General features: G+C 50.0%; 1 protein-coding gene across 5 annotated transcripts; it reads left to right on the forward strand.

Moving 5' to 3' along the window:
- Nucleotides 1-1,477: 1,477 nt before the first annotated feature.
- S100A2 (S100 calcium binding protein A2) lies at nt 1,478-15,151 on the forward strand. Of its 5 annotated transcripts, none has more exons than XM_036922197.2 (3): nt 1,478-1,512; nt 13,811-13,958; nt 14,899-15,151. In XM_036922197.2, the coding sequence occupies exons 1-3, from the start codon at nt 1,493-1,495 to the stop codon at nt 15,049-15,051; spliced, it is 321 nt and encodes a 106-aa protein (XP_036778092.1). In that variant the 5' UTR covers nt 1,478-1,492; the 3' UTR covers nt 15,052-15,151. The 5 variants fall into 5 exon arrangements, with proteins under 5 accessions (XP_036778092.1, XP_036778091.1, XP_036778096.1 ...); XM_036922196.2 differs by lacking the exon at nt 1,478-1,512 and adding an exon at nt 9,626-9,699; XM_036922201.2 differs by lacking the exon at nt 1,478-1,512 and adding an exon at nt 9,761-9,901.
- Nucleotides 15,152-18,385: the final 3,234 nt, after the last annotated feature.

An 18,385-nucleotide genomic window follows, 5' to 3' on the forward strand; every position in this document is an offset into this window, starting at 1 on the left:
GCTTTCATGTTTCCCAATTGTTACCTTCTTTATGTCAACTAATATATGTTTTTTATATTTGATATGTCTACTCTGTTCTTTCTAAATTAGTCCTTGTTCTTATTTCTATCACTGATCCTCTCCTTTACCCTTGTAATGAAATTTATTTTATTTTAACTTAAAAGATATTTATCTTATTTTAACTTCTTGGTCCATCAGTTTCAATAATTCTGCTTCAAATGATGGTTTATGTGGCTTGTTCTTTCTTTCTTTCTTTTTGTATGTCATTACAAGAGCTATACACCTCGGGTTCTGAATACTTTGGCTTGTGAGCACGTGTTTGCTGGGCTGGGGTGGGGGTGGCTCTCAGTTACTGTCTGGTAACGGGTGTTGGGGAGAAATCTCAGTGTGGACCTCCAAAGACACCAGAGAACTATTGTCACCGTTCACTTTGCTGCCATTCCATCGGGCAACATCCTGGTCAGGGATTTGCCTTTAAGCTTTAATTTAAAATGCAGCTCTGGGAAGAAGCAGTCTCTCTAGGTCCTAAGCCTCCAGCTCTGGGGATTAGCAGGAGGAGGAGGCTTGACTGCTCCAGGTCAGCCCACACTTATTTTCATCAATTTCTTATCCCAACAGGGCTTCTACGCTTGTCCTGTTTGTAACCAGCTGTCTGGATTCTTGTGTTTTCTATGGAGGGTGTCATCTCATCTTGTTATTTCTTTCCAATCCTTAGACCTTAAGAAAAATGTTTTTCTTAATGGAATGGCCATAATCTTCAATTTACTTAATGTTGAGTAAAGTAATAATAGTGGGAATCTTCTCCTGCTTCTTGACTTTAAAACATTTACTGTTCATTCATTTATTGTTCAGAATGAAATTGCAGTATTTTTTTTTTTTTCAGTATTTTCTGGCTACAGGTTTATTCAACACAAGACAATCTCCTCCAGTGTAACCAAGGTGGCTGACAGCGTCTCCCGACCAAATTCTCCTCTAAACTGGAACTGGGGGGGCTGACCCCACCCCAACCTTGGCCTTCTTGTCCCTACCAGGGGGCACAGTGCTTCAACTGTAGGGGCCTCTCTCGGAGTTTTCCCTCATCCGAGTCTTGCAGGTTGCTGTCCCTCCAGACAAAGGGGCCTGCGACCTGCCAGCCGCAGGATGGCTGTGGTGCAGCGGGGTAGGCACCATCTCGGGGAACAGGTGAAAGTAACCACAGACACTGGATAACTGTGCTGGTACGAGACCAGCAGAAATGTCCCCAGGCCAACTGCTCCTTCACAGAGCTGGCCTCGCCATTTGAGAGGCTGCATGGCCCTCACGACGTGACGGTTGGACACAGTGTTCTCGGCCAGTTCCGGATGTTTAGGTATGTAGACATCCTTCTCAGCCATTGTCGGTTCCTTCTTACGAAGGAGCCACGACTGGCAATCTGGGTCTTCTTAGGCATCAACATCTCGGTGGCTGCTGCGTCCGGCGCTGTGGCTGGCAAGCCGCGGTATGTTTTTGACAGATGCCTTCTTTTCTGTCAAGGTATTTCTTTCTTCTCCTATATTACTGAGAGTTTTTACTATGAATGGGCATTGAATTTATTTGGACATCTATTGAGATAATCATACGGTTTTCATTTTTAATCTGTTAAAATGATTTACATTAATATATTTTCTAATGTCAAAAACCATCTCTGCATCCATGGCATAAACTCAACTTAATCATGATTTTTTCCTTAAGTCTAACGCTAGATGCCAGTTGCTAATGGTTTATTTAGGATTTTGTGTCTTCAAGCATAACAGATTAGCTTCCAGTTTTCCTTTCTCATATGGTACATTTCTGGCGTTAGTATCTAGGGTGACCTGCTTAGCATACAGAATTGGCTGTGGAGAACATACCAAAAGTAGCAGTGGCTTGAAGGAGGGAGAAGTTAATCTTTTTATCACATACCAAGTGGAGGCTGGTGATCTAGGACTGGTTCTAGGACTGGTTCCGTACCCCTAGCTTGTATGACCCAACTAGCTTATGTTTCCTAAGCAGCTGTAACTACAGGGAGAGGAAATCCCAGGGCAAAATACCTCTAAAGCTGAAATCAGTCAAAGGGAGCAATGAAGTTTAAAAACTGTTTATTGCCTACAAACTGCAGTCTGGGGCTGTCTCTTTTTTCTGCTCTGGCAGAAGCAAAACCAGCCCTCCCCCTAGCCTCTCAGGTTCAGATAAGCCCTCTGTTGCCCAGGTAATTACCTACTGATATGGAGATGAAATTATCTCCACCCCTGAGGAATGCCTGTTGATACGCAGATGCACTAAAGCCAGGTGAGATATTCTGGAAACATTACAATTTTACCCACAGCAGCCATGAGAAGGAATGACATGTTTTTGGTCATTAAGGGCCTGACTCAGAAGTTGCATACATCATTTTTGTCTACTTCATTTGGCCAGAGCTTAGCCTCTTGACTACATCTAGGTGCAAGGAAGGCTGGGGAGTGTGGCCTTTCTTTGAACTTACAACTAAGGGCTCTTTCGCTATGAGAGATAAGGGGTGAACAGGTTCTGGGGCAACTAGCAGTCTACCACAAATAATATTTTATATCTGCCACCCTAAAGTAAGTTGGGTGTTTTTTTTTTTTTTCTTTCTCTATTTTCTGGGAACTTAAGTTTGTATTACATTTTTTTTTCTTAACTTGATAAACTTGTTCATAAAAACCATCTGAGTCTTTTACTTTTGCTTTTTATTTTTGTTGTGCAGATTGATACTACTGATAAATTTTTAAAATTGTTACAGGTCTTCAGATTTTTCTCTAAGTCAATCTTGTAAAGTGATATGTACATATTTTCTGCAAAACTGCCTGTTTTATGTAATTTTTCAAATTTCAATCTCAGCTTTATCTGAGGGAATCCTGGTTAATCTGGTTCAAGGGTGTGGGCCTTCAAAGTCATTTTGCTTTTCCCAGGTGAAGGCCATTACCAGTTTAACATCACATTTTATGTTAATTTTTGGTTTGGGGATTTTCTGAACCACACCAGCTATGTTAACTAAAATCTCAAACGTGCACGCAGGCAGGCCCATCGCTAAAATTTCTCTAAGAACAGTATTTTAAATTCTTTAAAAGAAAGAGGTCATGTTATATGAATTTTAATAAAATCATCCTGATTATTATTTACTTGAAATGGAGCTAGTGTTCTTCTGAAGGGTGAGGGGCTGCAGGGGGTGGGGGGGTGGGAGCACAGCGTTCCAGTGGTATCTGCTCCGGTGTGGGGAGGGGCACATCTCCCAGTTTTTGGCATTTGGGAGGTAGGTTGCATCCCAGTAAAACTTGGCGGCACGCAGTCTGCCATTCTCTGCCTCCTCTCCTGCTCCACCCCACTTCCCCTCTGGTGGCCTCCTTGACTAGGTGGCCATGTCACAAGGCAATAGGAATGTCATGGCAGCAAGGTTTCTCCTGAAGCTGCCCTTTACTGCGCTCCTCAGGTGCCAGACGAGGCCAGTAGCTCTCCAGAGGGTGAGTCTCCCCAGCCTGTTCTCAACCTCGAATGTTATTGCTCAATCAAAGGGACATAGGAGATCCCTTTACTGGGGTGTCTTCCCCTAGGGTGTGGGAGCGTGTTTCTGCTTTCATTTACTGCCCTTGCTTAGATCACATGTCACTATATTTGGCAGATGCCCTTCACAATTTGTGGATGGAGTTATACCAGTTTCATTAAACACAGTCTCTTCCCTCCTCTATATTTTATTTTGTTTGATTACCCTTGGTGAGGTTTCCGAGTGGAGAAACAAAAAATACCTCTACTGTGCCATCTTCTGCTGAGAGCTCCTGAGTCATCTCTAAGACCTAAATTAGATTAAGTGATTCTAGGGCTTAAAATCCTCCAACGACTTCCTGTTGTATTGAGAACATAACTTCAACTCCTTACACTGGCCTACGAGGCTCTGCGGGATCAGACTCCTCCTGTTCTCTCCAGTTCCATCCGAGTTCCCTCCCTTGCCATCCATGCTCCACACACGCAGGTCTCTTGCTTCTTTGACACCCCGAACCCCTTCCCATCTCAGGTCACTGCCTGGAGTGCTCATTCTGTGTTCGCTGTGAGGGAAACCCCTCATTCTCCAGGTCTCAGATGCAAGGTCTCCTCTTTCACAAGCCCTTCCCCAACTGCCCTCCCCAGGTGAAGGCACCTGTTCATTTTTATTCACAGGCTTTCCTATAACTTGTAATTTACATTTATTTTCTGTCTTCCCTACTCGAGCACATGCTCCACCAGGGCAGGGAATATGGCTGTTTTAGTCACCCCTGCATGCCCGGGGCTGCGTGCAGCATCCCTACCTAGTACATGTGTGTTGAGTGCGTGAGTGAAGAATGAGTTGGAGAGCTGCATCCTCAAGAGCCACAACAAAGAGTGCAAAGGATGTGGTGGTCAGTAGAGAGACCCAGAGGGTTTCTGAGCAAGTGAGTGACAGAACGGACGGCTGTGACCAGAATGAATGAAGAAGGAGAGGCTGGAGTCCAGAAAGAGACTGGCGAGGAGGTTGCTGTCCCAGGATAGCTGGGGTGAGGCCGTGGCCACGGGCACAGACAGGAAGCGTCAGCTAGCTGAGGGGCCAAGGAAAGCCCAGTTGCACTTGCTGTGTGCTTAGTGAGGACTGGTAGTGGGTCCGCTCACCTGGCTGGGCGGCGGGTCCTGAGGGGTGAGGCAGACGTGGCACCCACATCGGGGCTGTCTGAGTGCAGTTTCAAACCCGTTCATTTAAGCTGTCTACACCGAAGGGGGTGATGGTGCAGTGAGAAAGAGGGAGAGAGAGAAAGGAGCCAGAGGGAAGCAAGCAAGAGAAGAGGGTAGAAGGCTTGTGATACCCCAGGAAAGGCAGGAAGGGAGGAAGACGGAGCAAGCAGCGGCCAGAGAAGGGATTTCACGGGAGGAGGGCAGGCGGGGTGACTGAGGTGCTGTGCAGCCAGGCCAACCAGGGTTCGAATCCTGGTTGTACACTTAATCCCCTGAGCTTCTGTTTCCTGATGTATTAATCAGAGACAATGCCCACATTGTAGGGTTTTGGGGAGGATTTCATTAGAGAATGCATTTAAAGGACTTAAAACAGTGTCTACACAGAATAGGCACCCAGGAAACTTTAGATTCTTCCTTCCTACCTGTCTGCCACCCTTTTTCCTTAGGAGCAAATGTTGATCCAGCCAAAAGCCGGGCAGGTTCACAAAGTCATTCTCTGTCGCTTCACTTAGGGATGATCTTGTGCCGAGAGACTAGACCTTGTTTCCTCTTAGGACTGTGTGGTGGACCCAGACATTCCCGAAATCAGCTCAATTTCTTCCCAGAAGGAACGGCCTTTTGAGACTCCAAATGCAAACCAGAGCCAGGATGGCTGGAGGGGGATGATCTGAACGGGGTCCCCGAGTAATCGGGGGTGATGATGTGCATTTCTCCCCCCAGGTGGGGGATCCATTTCCTTATCTATGAAATGGGGTGTGGGGTGGCATGGGACTAAATCAGGCTAGGTCGACACCAAACTCCACTGTTTTTGAAGCTGAAAGTACCTGTTTTGCCGATTACAATGGGAAAAATATGATCACTTCCAAGCTAAGAGAAAGAATGAAGCAAATGAACAGATTTTTTTCAATTTTAAGATTTTTAAAATTATTTTTTCTTAAATGGGTTCACCTGATACTAGCAGATGACAGTATGAGGGCTCAAAGAACAGGTCAATATTGACAGGGAAACTAGGAGTAGATTATTGTCCTGTTGTTTTAGTGGATGTATGGTGTTTGATGTATGGCATTTGATCGTGGTTTTAAGTTGCCAACAGGTCAGATGACCCTGTTTCAGCCATGACCTTGGCTCTAACTATATGTCATGGTTTCTTCTTGCACTGCTGTATCTAATACCTCTCACTGAATGCTCGCTATGTACTTTACCTGTGTTGTCTCACTAGATCTGTGAGGTGGGAATAGTATCCTTCTGTTACAGAAGAGGAAACTGATCCTTAGAGGGAGGGTATGGCATCTCATAAGGTCACATGGCTAGTGTGTGACTGTGGCAGCCTGCTTCCTTCATTTGATGACCGACCATGGACCACAAGGTCCACCGGACTCACACTGGACAATCACTGCACTCTGATTCCCTGGAAACGGGATGGCCCACAGCCGAATGTGTGAGTCAAGCAGGGACAGTCAGGGTTCTTCCCGGGACACATAGGCACTGGGATTACAAAGCTGGAAGAATGTGTGGCCAAGTTCCTAGAGAGGCCTTGCTGTAAGAGAGTTCAACATGCAAAGGGAGACAAACAGTAATGGGAGAAGGATGCGTGGATGGATGCACGGTGTTGAGCTCCCTCTCTGAGCACCCACGGCTGTGGTTCATTGACCCTGTGAATTATTGCAGTGACCTTACCAGTTAGGCAACATTACATACTGCTGCTTTTTGCTTCAGTGAGCTTGCACTGAACTTCTGTCTCTTATAGCTGAAAGATCTTGACCTATGGAACTAGAACATCATGGAGTCAAGATTAAAACTCGGAATCCAACATCTTAACTTCTCTGCTATGACTGTTGCCCAGTATTACACATTGATCTCTTAAAACATCTCGTTTTAAACCACTTCCTCATGAGCAACGCCCTGTAATTTTTAAAATCACTGCTCACCTTTCTGAGTCACCTTTCTTCTGAAGTTGCCCTTAGTCTTTTTCTGAGATTTGAGAAGTTCCCTGGATTTATCAGAACACATCTCTCACGTCGGGTGTTTCTGGGAAGGCTGTTAATCACTCTGTGTTGATTCCTGTTAACACTAGTTTCACCAAGGGACAGTTTCCATCCTTGGCCCTCCAGCAAATGGCAGAGCTCACTTTCAGACCCAAGTGTGCCTGACACTCAGGCCTGTGTGCTTGCTGGGATAGGAGGTGGCCTCCAGGCTGTGGGAGTCCGAGAGGAGCCCGCAGGCTCGGGTGGAAGTGTCCTGGGCTCCTGAGTAGGGCATCAGACCTAAGGCACTAGCCTCTGCACCCCGACTCTCTGTGAGGAGTTGTGAGTTGGGGAGGCAATGCCCTAAGCCTGAGATCCAGGGGCCCAAGGGGATGGCCAGAGAGTGGCTCCTCTCCTGCCAGCCTGCTTTCTTGAGGACATGGATGGTGGGGTGGGTGGGGGCTGGGAGTGTGTCAGAGGTTGGGAGCCCAAGGAATGATTTGTTCCTGACCAGATCTCCAGAGGAATGACCCCAGTTAATGGTGTAGATGGCAGTAGAGGGGCCAGAAAGGAGGAGGCCTGAGTATTGGGGCTTTTGAGAGTGCTGACTGTTCATGTCTCCCTCCCTTTTGAGTTCTGAGAAAATCTCAGAATCTCAGCTATGGACCAGAGAATGGAATTTGGAAGTGAAGCCACAAAGATCTTTATATTCCTCTCCGGCTGCTTCCTGAACTGACCTTCCCCACCTCATCACAAAGAGCTCTGCCCAACTGCACCTGGGGGGGTGGGGTCACCAGGGAAGTACGGAGGGGCCAGCTGATGGAGAGGGCGAGAGCCCCAGCCCACCTCTTCCTGCTCCCTTTGGAGGAAGGAGGCAGTAAGAGAGGGAGCAGAAGGGAGCATCCCTCTGAAGCGGCTTTCTGAGGCGTGGGGTGTAAATTGCCCCCTCTCCAAAACGGTGTTGGCAAAGAGGAAGCTTCTGGTGACAATGGAGACAGCTGGGTCCGTACAATGGTAACAAGTCAGTTTTTAGAAGGTTCAGGGTGGGGGCAGAGGACTTAGAGCCTGTGTCTGGAAATGTGGTACCGAAGGGTGGTAAGAGAATCCTGGTGATGAGACAGCATTTGGGCCTCCATCTGGCCACTCACCAAACACCTGCTCTGCGCCGGCACTGGGACTCTGGGAATTAACAATACTCAGTGTCTATTTCCCAGCAGCCAGTCCAGCAGGGGAGATGCATAAATAGACACGATGAAACACAGAAGGTGCTGTTATAGGGTGATGGGCAAGGGGCTGCAGAAGCACACTAGAGCCCCTAAATTACGCTAACACCTCCTACGTGTGTGTGGTGTGTGTGTGCTGGTCTGCATGCCAATGAGTGTGCGCTGGTAGCTAGGGAGGCTGGGCAGTAGAGTCAGGGATGCTGCATAGAGGAGGTGATCTTTGAGGAAACTGACAGGGGGACAAGCTGAGGAAGGGCTTTGCAAGAGAAAGAATGGCTTAGGCAAGGGCATGGGGGTGCGTAAGGGCGTGGCGTGTGCGTCAGTAAGGGTGGCTGCCCAGGAACTTTGCTGCTAGGAAGGTGTGCCATGCTCTGTAGCTTCTCCTGGAAGTTACGGGAATCCACTTGGTGTTTTCACCTGGGGTGTGACATGCTCAGAGTTGAATTTTAGGAAGCTCATCCCGTGGCTGAGCTGCAGGGGGTCAGAGCAAGGGACAGGTTAGATTTGGGAGAAGAGTCCAGGTGGGCTTGCACTAGCTCAGGAACAAGGTGATGCGGCAGGATCTCAGACAGTGTAGACAGAGCAGAGCAGCGTTTAGAAGGCAGAAACGATAGGTCGCCTGACTGGACATACGGAGGGCAGTGAGGAGAAAGCAGGAGGCTAGGAGGGCAGCCACGTTTCTGGTTTGGGTCATTGGGTGGATGGTGGAGTTATTTGTGATAAAGAGGGCTGAGGGAGGTGGGAGATCTGAGGAAGTATCTTTTTTAAAAGATTATTTTAAATCCAGGCTAGAGTGCATTTGGAGGCAAGAGGAATCGTTGAAGATGCCAGACCAGAGCAGGTGGAGGGGAAGGGCTCCCGGGCACAAGATGCGCTGGAGAAATGGAACTGAGCATCTGGGTGTGGTGGTGGGGAGAGATTGAGCAGAGAGACCCAGGCTGGTTTGAGTGGAAATCGGAAGGTGGTTGGGGCTAGTAGGGGAGGTGTACCGTTATGACTGTGTTTAAGTCATGCCTCATTAATTGTGTGAACTTGGATGAATTTTCGCGAGCCTCAGTTTTCTCTTTTGTAAAGTGGGTAAAGTTGTCTCAGCTTCTGGATTGTTGTGTAAATTAAATGGGATAGTACAGGGAAATCCCCTAATGCCCAGGGTGCTTCCTAAGGCAAACCCGTTAGGCACGTGAATCCAGAGTGACCCAACCACTGTGATGCCGCAGGTTCTCTCATGCTGATTGTGCTACCAGGGAAGAGTTAGATCAATTAATTAACCAGTTTGTTAAGAGAAAATATTTCAAAGCATATTTTGAAGAATGGAGGAATAAGAAAAGGGATCCTTGTGGGGAAAATGTTTAAGCTCAGAGACGTGGCGCAACTCACCCAAGGTCACACAGTGAGTCAGAGGGAATGCCAAGGCTTAACCCTGGGGTCCCAACAGTGAAGCCATTTTTCTTTCCGCTGAACTGCCCCATAGCTGGGCAGTGTTCAGCCTCTCACTTTGCCACCTAGTTCCCTCCTGCCCCTCCTTAAGGCTTTTAAACAGCTTCCAGGCATCCGGCTTCCATCTCAGAAGTTCACCTGTGCTTCTCAGCAGGGACTGTCCAGGAAACACCTTATATGGCAGGCAGGTGGCGGGGTGGCGGTGTGGGAAGGCGCCTTGACGATGAATCAGCACTGCCTCCTCCTGTGTGAGTCAAAGGTAGGGAACAGCAATGCTGGCGGACCTGGAAAGAGGGAAAGAGAGCGGTCAGGGAGGAACAGCCTGCAATGACACATATCAACCACCAGGGGGCACAAACCAGGCGGGCAAAAACCAGCCGCAGCAGGTGGGGAAAGCTCTGGCGCCTGGAGCTGGGGCGACCGGGTGGACGAAAGCGAACTCCCGCTTTCGTTCTCAGGCTGGGCGTGGGCAGTCACTGCCAGGGACGTGCCCACTGCCTGCCTGCGTCCTGGCTTCTTGGCCTTCTTGGAAAAGTGGAGAATGTAGAGCTGGATTGGACTCCAGGGGTCATTCTCGCCAACCCTCAGGTGCTGTTAAGGGGGAGGGAGTTGGGCAAGATCACAGACAGCGATTAGTGGCAAATTAGTGTGATTTTCACTGGTCTCAGGAATACGGCCACGTGAGGGGCACCCTCCTGACCTTAGCTCTGGGCTGGGGACAGGTCTCCGGGTGCTGCCCTGGTACTCACTGGCTCGCTCTCCGCCCCCCCCCCCCCCACCAGGCTCATCTCTCTCACCTTGCCCCCTTCTCCGGCACTGTCCCTTGTTTCAGTGACTATTTTACTCCGACCGTGTCTCCCTGTTTCCATCTGGCTGCCCCTTTGGGTCTCCCTCTGCGTGCCTCCTGTCTCCATTCCTGCCACTGGGGAGTGTGCTCAGCTCTCTCTTCATTGGGCCCCTGGGGTCACACATAAGGGATTTGCAGCTCTCTGAGGTTCTGTTTTCCAAGTCAGTGTCTCAGTTCCCCTCCTGGGATCTTAAGGAGAGGTTATGGCGTGATAGCAGAAACCGCAGTGTGATTTTGGGGTAGGAAGAAGGGGGCTACTAAATACTCCCCCCAGATCCCCCCGCCTTTGCCACTTTGGTGTGGGTGAGACCCTTTCCTCATGCCCGAAAGAATAGCGGCCAGTCCCTGCCGCATGACCTCGTCGTGCGGGGGTGAGGGCGAGAGAAGTCAGTGCACAGTGACCAATGGAGAGTAGGATGCGCTAAGCACTCAAGGACGAAAAGGGGGCTTTGCACAGGACAGAGCAGGGAGAGGCTTTGGGCCTGGGGAAGGCTCCACGAAGTAGGTGACATTTAACTGGCCTTTGAAGGATAGGAGAGATTTCAGCAGAGATGTGGTGAGCAGGCCCATGCCCAGCAGAGGGATGAGCATAAGCAATGGGGCTGGTCCACACCAGGTGCTGCCTCTGTACCCCAGGCACAAGGAGCAAGGCAGTTCAGTATATGTGGGGGGTTCCTGGTGGGTGCCAGAGCCTGAGCACCTCACTGCTAGGCTTTAAGAAGAGCGTGGGGATGCCACTGGGTTTCTAGCAGGAGAGCCTTCTGCTAAAGTCCTCGGTTCAAAGAGAAGTTCTGTGAAAGCGATGCATTGCATCCCTGGGCCCCTACCCTTGGGTGAAGGGCTTTATGCTGAGCTCCACCTGAAATAGATTTTGATGGGACCAAGCAGTGCCATGAGGGGTCCAAGTGCCTGGGGTGGCGGGGCGACACTGGGTGGCTGTGCAGAGATGTAGGGGAGGATGCTGGGGCCCCAGGGCCTGGCTTATCCACGCGGCTCAGGCTGCCCCAAGCCCCACAGTGACCCCCCAGGAAGAGCCTCCTGGCTTCGTGTCTGATCCTCTGTCAGTTCTCAGTCTGAGCTTCTCTGTGGGGTCCTAACCCAAAGCTCCCCAGGGGGGGTCGGTGAAGGGTCTCAGTGCCAGAGCTCTCTCCTCCCAGGCTGGGCTGGGGGTCCGCCTGCTGCCCTGGGACCCTCTGCCCTGGCCCCGAGGGAGGAGGGCGGCGCCGCTGAGTCACTGCCTGGGCATTTGGGCCTGGAACCATGGGTGAGTCACCTAACACTAGGGGTGCTGGGGGAGGGGAGAGAAGCTGGTGGATGTCTGGAGTGGGGAGGGGAGCTGCGCCCACAGGAAGGGTGGTGCCCAGATTGGGTTGGGGACAAAGAGCAGCAGGCGACGGGGCCTGGGAGGGGGCAGTGTGAGGCCAGCGCTTATCTGAGCAGCCCTCCCCTGGGCTGGGTCCTGAATGGCTGCAGTGTTTGACTTTCTCCGGTACAGGGTGGGGCAGGCAGGGGCGGGGCGAGGGAGGGAGGGGGCTGTGGCTGCATCAGGCCTGGCCGGCTGGCTCTGGAAGCTGTTCGCCCCCCTCACCCAGCCCCCAGCCGGAGAAGGGGAGGCTGAATTTCTTCCTTCTTGCTTTCAAAATCCTTTATACTGCACAGACCACTGCTCACCCCAACTGCGACTGTAAGCATCTCCACCTCTTACTGCCTCCCTGTCTCCTGCCAGACCCCTTCCTACCCAAAGGGGGCCTTTCAAGATATTTTTAAGCACGCCCACTTTCCTCGTGACCTCATTAGAGGGTATTCTGGTTCCAGCTATTAAAAGGAACTTTGTTTCTCCCACTCCCTTAAGTCAGGCCCTGCCCTTGTCTTCCTGGTGCCCCCGGGGCTGCCTTCTCTGGCCTCCAGCTGTCTAAAAGCACCCAGACTGCTTCACCTGTGCGTGCACATGCACAGAAACACGCCTACAGGCCTGTCGCCTCTCTGTTGCCCGCAGCCTCTGACCCAGGAATGAGTGGTGACTCGCAAGCATGTGTCATGAGAACAAGGCCTGGCATGCGTCTCCAGGTCCCACGAAAAGGGGCTGCCTCTCCTGGCCCTGGGCCCAGGCTGCCCCCTCCTCACGACACCGCCCACTCCCCATTTGGGTGGGCCCAGGGCTGCCCTTGGCGGCTGGGGCTGATCTGGCCATCTCTTGGAGGGGGGGCAGGAGGGAGTGAGTGGGGGTGGCAGGTAGCCAGGCTGCAGAGGGATCAAGTTAGGGCACGTTCAGTTTCCTTGAAATGCCACGTTGGGGGCCTGTGGGGCTGACGTATAAATCCCCACTCTGGGCACCTGGCTCCTGGCTTTCTTTCCTGCGTTGCACTCTGCCTCCTGGTCCGGTGAGTACGTCGACCCTGCTGAGGACAGGGCGGGAGGAACCCAGGGGTCTCTGCCTTTGTCCCTTTGTCTTCATCTTTGTCTCCATAGTTTCCTCATTCTGGCTTCCTTGGTAGACCAGCCTGGGCCTCTCTACGTTTCTCCCACTTGGGGGCCTCTTGTGAGGTGCCAGATTGAGGTTTTTCTCCAGGTTCCTCTCTGAGGTCTTGCTTTAGGGGTTATTCTGAAGCCCTTCTTGGTCTCTCAGGCTGGGGGCACCCCTGTGGGTCTCTTAGGCTGGGTGTCTCAGGATAGAGGCCCTTTCTGGGGGGTCTAGGCCTGGGAGTACGAGGCATGTGTGCGGGGTGGTTTCATGACAATCGCGAATCCTGGGCTCCTCCTGGCCTGAAGAACAGTGTAAGGTATCTCGCGTGTGCGGAGGCATGCGTCCCCGCCCTGCGCACTGCCCCTTCTGGCCTTCTCCAGCCTTGCCTTGCGAAAGCAGGGCTGACCATGGGCCCAGGGCTTTCCCTACCTCTGGCACTGGCTACTCTGGCCTCACTTGGGGACCCACCTCACCCTTCTGGGCTGATCTGAGCCATCTCAGAGGCAAGGACTTGGAAAAGATTACCTCTGAGGTCTGTCCTTGTGTCCCTAGATTCTACCCTGATCCCAGGGCACTGGATATTTAATTTCTTTAATTCCAATCCCAAAATCCTTCCTGGTGGGGAGGGTGTTCAGTCTGCAGCACCCCTTTACCCACTCAGGGGCCTCCAGCATGAAGGGGCATGCATTCCTTACCCTCTGAGAGCCCCTAGTCTGAGGGAGGGAACCTCCCTGCCCAGGAGAGCTGGTTGGATGGGAGAGGACCCACACGCCCCGAGGCTGCAGCCATAGCCCCAGGAGGCCCACTGATGAGCCCACACAGAGGACTGTTCCCAAAGTGTCGGCCCAGAGCCCCCTGGCCTGTGGAAAGAGCTGCCCAGAAAAGACCCCAAATGGGGCTCTGGTGAGCCTGTCGTCTCCCTTTCCAGACACTCAGATGGGGGATCGCTGCCCTCGGGGATGTGCCCTGCATGGGATCAGAGAGGACTGGAGGCCCTACCCTCCGCAACTTCCAAACGCAGGGGAAGGGTTGGCACCTTTCCTCCGTGTGAGGTGGTGGTGGGACCCTCGCCCAGGGAGCCAGCCTGATGGGGAGTTGCAGCCCCTGCCTTCCCATTCAGAGGGGCAGTTTGGGGCACATGGGCAGAAGTGGGGCTGTCCATCACCTGCCACCCCTATGGCCGCAGATCCAAGATGTCCAGTCCCCTGGAGCAGGCGCTGGCTGTGATGGTCACCACCTTCCACAAGTACTCCGGCCAAGAGGGTGACAAGTTCAAGCTGAGTAAGGGGGAGATGAAGGAACTTCTGCACAAGGAGCTGCCCAGCTTTGTGGGGGTGAGTGGGGCACCCAGGGGTGGGCCCCGGGGTGTGAGTGTGGGGGCTCAGGCTAAATCTCCTCTTTTGCTCTGGGGTGTTTGCTGAGATGGACGCCAGGGTGGAGCTCCGTGCTTGACGGCTTTGCCAGCAGGGCGGTGAGGTCCAGGTGTGAGTGCCTGTTACTGACTGTTCCCTGGTTTTCCAGAGAAAGGGACGTGCTGTCAGGGAGCTCACAGTCCATCTGTCTCATCTCCTTGTTACAGAGTTGAGCAAACCAGAGCCCAGAGAGGGGAAGTGACTGGATCAGGATCACACTGCACACTCTCTTTCTCTCTTATTTTCCATATTTATATGCCAAATGAAGAAGGTGTGTAGGGACAGAAAAGCTCAGCTGAAACATGCATGCTGGGACATTTTGCAGAGAAGTGCAGTCCACTGTCTATTTGTCCCTGGCCCTCCCCTTATTGACTCCCGGATGATCCCAAAGTCAGTTCTCTTTGAACTTTGAACTTACAAGGCATGTCCTTCTTTCCTTTTAAAACAATTTTTGGTTAAACTTTTCTAATTTAGTTCATTTTGGTTGCTATTAAAAAGAATCTGCCTTTTCTGAGTGCACTTTGCTGGTGACGGGGCATGGTGGCGGCTCCAGAAGTTTCTAGATTCTGCAGCAGCAAAATGGGGTTGATGATGCCCACCTGGCTGGGCTCCTGGGGAGCAGAGCTGATCCTGAGCTTAGGGGGTGCCTAGGTGCTCCTCACCCCAACAGGGAGAGTCAGAGACCTCACTGATGGACATCTCTCACCTAGGGGGTCCTTCCAAAAGCTCCTAGGGGCTCCCTGCTTGCCACTGATGAGGCTGCCCAGTGCAGAGGGAGAGCTGGGCTCTGGCCAGTGTGTGTTCGGCCTGGAGGTGGGGTGGAGAATAGCCTGGTGGTGACCCTGTTCTCTCTTGCTTTCAGGAGAAGGTGGATGAAGAGGGTCTGAAGAAGCTGATGGGTGACTTGGATGAGAACAGCGATGAGCAGGTGGACTTCCAGGAGTACGCTGTTTTTCTGGCCCTTGTCACTATCATGTGCAACGACTTCTTCCAGGACTGCCCAGGCCGGCCCTGAAGCCACACTCCGGGTTCCCTGCCATGGGTCTCGTAGGCCCAGGACAACTCTCGATGCCTTTTAGTTTTGTACTGAATAAATTTCTTGTTTGTTGATAATATTTTCATTGCTCAGTGGTGCCCTATAACCTGGCTAGCTCAGTTTCAGTGCTGGAAATTGGGGCCCCCCTTTAGATCTCATCCCCTCTGGGCCCTGACTCTTCTTGTGGAAATCTCCCCCATGCCAGAGTTGTGCCTTAGGTCTCAGGCTTTGGGATTTAAATTACCAGTACAAATTTGGAAATTGAGATAGTTTGCTAACATTTTTTTTCCCCCAGATAAGATATTTAAAAAGGTAAATACTGTCCACTATTATCATCACTTCCTAAGAAAGAAAATTCCAACAAAGAAGGGAGAGTATAATCTCAGGATGCAGGCCAGACCTTGTCACTCAACACTGTGAGCGTCGAGGCGAACTGGGATCTGCTCAAGAGACAGAAGTTAGTCTAATCAACCTGGCAAAACTTTGTATTAGGGACTTCCTGTCAGATTGCAGGCCATAGGCAGTGCCCCTGCTTTTACCAAAGCTGTATTTCCTTTGATACCTGCCTTTAGATTGGCGAGGTCTGGTGTGAGTTCATTCTTCTTCTGGTGTCTGCTGACAGCTAGTAGGAGCTTGTTCATATCAACGTTCTGATTTTTTTTCTATTATTTTCCCTGAAACTGTGACCTAGGTTGCCATTTTTCATCAAGTGCCATGGTACATCAAGTGACAGTTTGACTAAATGCTTTGCTATCTCACAAGGTCACCAACTTTCCAGCCTATAAATATTAGATCCTTTCTTTCCCTCATACAATTCCACATCTTAGGTTCTTAAAAAAATTTTCTTTATGGATCCCACTCATAGTTACTAAATTCTCTACTAATTAGGAATGTATTCAGCTGTAACTTACAGGAAACCTGACTATGAGTGGTTTAAGTAAGTTGGCATTTAAATGTTTCACACGGTGAGAAGTATGCAATTCAGGTTTGGTTCAGTGACTCAGAGATGCTATTCTGATTACGTACTGCTGCATTACAAACCACTGCAGCACTTGCTGAATTAAACATTTATTACCTCCCATGGTTCTGTGGGTAGACTGGGAACAGTCAATGGGGTTCTCACTTGGGGTCTTTTATGCAGTTGCCGATGGGAGTTGGGGCTGGTGTCATCTGAAAGTTCAAATGAATTCAGCTTCTACGGTAACTCAACAAGCCTGGCAACTGATGCTGGGTGTCAGCTGGGAGTGTCATCTGGAATGCCTGCCCATGACCTCTCTGTGTGGCTTAGGCTGCCCAGAGCATGGCAGCTAGATTCTGAGAGGGAGTGTCCCCTTAGAGAGCATCCCAGGAAGCCCAAATGGGAGCCGTGAAGGTTCTCAAGCTTTATTTCAGAAATCCCAGAACATCCCTTCTGCTGCGTTCTACTGATTGAGCAAGTCAGTGAGGGGGCCCAGATTCAAGATGAGAAGAATTAGGCTCCATCGCATGCATGGAATTGACAGCGACCATCTTCGGAGACTATATGGCATAGTCTGTCTTGTAGCAACCTTGGTTCACATTCCTGCTGTGTGCAAAGTGAAGTCAGCTCCTTTCCACCACCTGCAAAATCATGCCGTTAAGGCATCAACTTGAAGTCGCTATCTTGTTATCTAAATCAGCTCCAGATAAGAACTTGGCTTCTCAGGTGCACCTCCAGGAGAGCTCCTCAAGAATGTTCCCCTTGACCTGAAGATCTGTGAACAACGCATTCAATGTACAAATGTAAGACAGAGACAGATCACAGCAATAAACACTCCTGTTCAGAAGGGGATGGTGGGTGATTGAAGGCACGACATGGTTATTGGTCCACAGCGGTTCTGAAATTGAGTCAGACATGCGCCACCAGATATGCTATTAGGGCCTGGTTCTGCTCCTTACCAACGGTTCCTCTTGGCTCCATCTTCTGGGCTCTCGGTTTAATTTTCTGAGTTAACTCTTTCTTTTCCATAAGAAATGTCTGTGTTTGTAGCTAAGAGGCTTTCTCAGTTGCTTCCTGCCCATAGGAAATGGAAGACCTAAAGCTTCTTTGTTTTTGTTTTTTCTTCTTGTTTTGAGCTATCTCTATCCCTTTCAGTCTAAGATGACATAATTCTTTAAAAATGTTGTGGGTTTCCTGTGTATCAACTTATAATTCACTTACAGACAAAAGCCACACCTCCAGATCTTTTTGAGACTGGCCTCTCTCTACCTTAGACTGAGAGTCAGGGAGCTATGAGAAAGACCTTGTCTGGAAGGGTCTTAGAGGCACACTTCTAAAATTACTAGAAGCCATATTGTTTATTTGAGAAGATATGAGACTTGCCCTTAAATCTTTTTGAGGTCTCCATAAAGGGTCCTACCTTTGACTTCATCTCTACCTGAGGCCCTTTTTATTGGCAGGGCCCTGGATTTGATCTATGCTCTGAGGCCATTTATTACTTTGAGAGCCATTTGCTGGCTGGAAAGACTGTCCTGCGCCATTTATATTTCCTTCAAATTCTGCTCAAAAACTGAACAATTCTTTTTTTAGTTCATCTTTTTCTTCTCATCTTTTATCAGAGGAAGCCAGAAGAAGTCAATAGACGCTTTCAGTATTCTGTCTAAAAACTTCCTTAGCCAAATCCGTGAGTTCATTAGGTATTCTTTCTATTTTCCATGTTACTACAGACAGTAGTGTTTCCAGACATGCCACCACGACGTAACAGAGGTCATCCTGTCTTCAGCTTCCAGTGACAATTTCCTCACTGTCCTTCAAATTATTACTAGCAGCCTCCTTGAGGTCCTTCTAGCTCTCACCCATTGCCTGGTCCCAAAGCCAATGACACCTGGCTTGGGTTTTTGTGATAGCAGCATCCTACTCTGGCAGGTCTTTGATGAAAGATGCAAGAAGTTGGCTCATGCAAACTTTCTGAACTTTTTTTTTTTACCACTTCCTCTATCCCTACACCTAGGTTTCCATTTGGTCTGCATCCCAAGACACATCAAGGGACAGTCTGACCAAATACTTTGTCATTCATTAGCAGGGTCCTGGACTTTCCAGCCTGCACAGATTGGGTCCTCAGATCTCACTGTCTTCCCTCCTCCACTTAGCCAATTCCACATTTTAGATTCTTTTATGTGGGGACTCCACTTTCAGATAGAAAATGCTCTATCATTTAGGAATTTGTTCAGCTATGAGTTATGGATAACCTGACTAATAATAGGGCTTTAATTGTCTTACATAACAAGGAGTTTAGGGTAGGCAATTCAGGGTTGGTTCAGGGGTCTGGAGATGTCATGATATCCAGTGTCTTTT

This window comes from Manis pentadactyla, chromosome 19, assembly GCF_030020395.1.
Source record: "Manis pentadactyla isolate mManPen7 chromosome 19, mManPen7.hap1, whole genome shotgun sequence".
NCBI classification, from domain to species: domain Eukaryota; kingdom Metazoa; phylum Chordata; class Mammalia; order Pholidota; family Manidae; genus Manis; species Manis pentadactyla.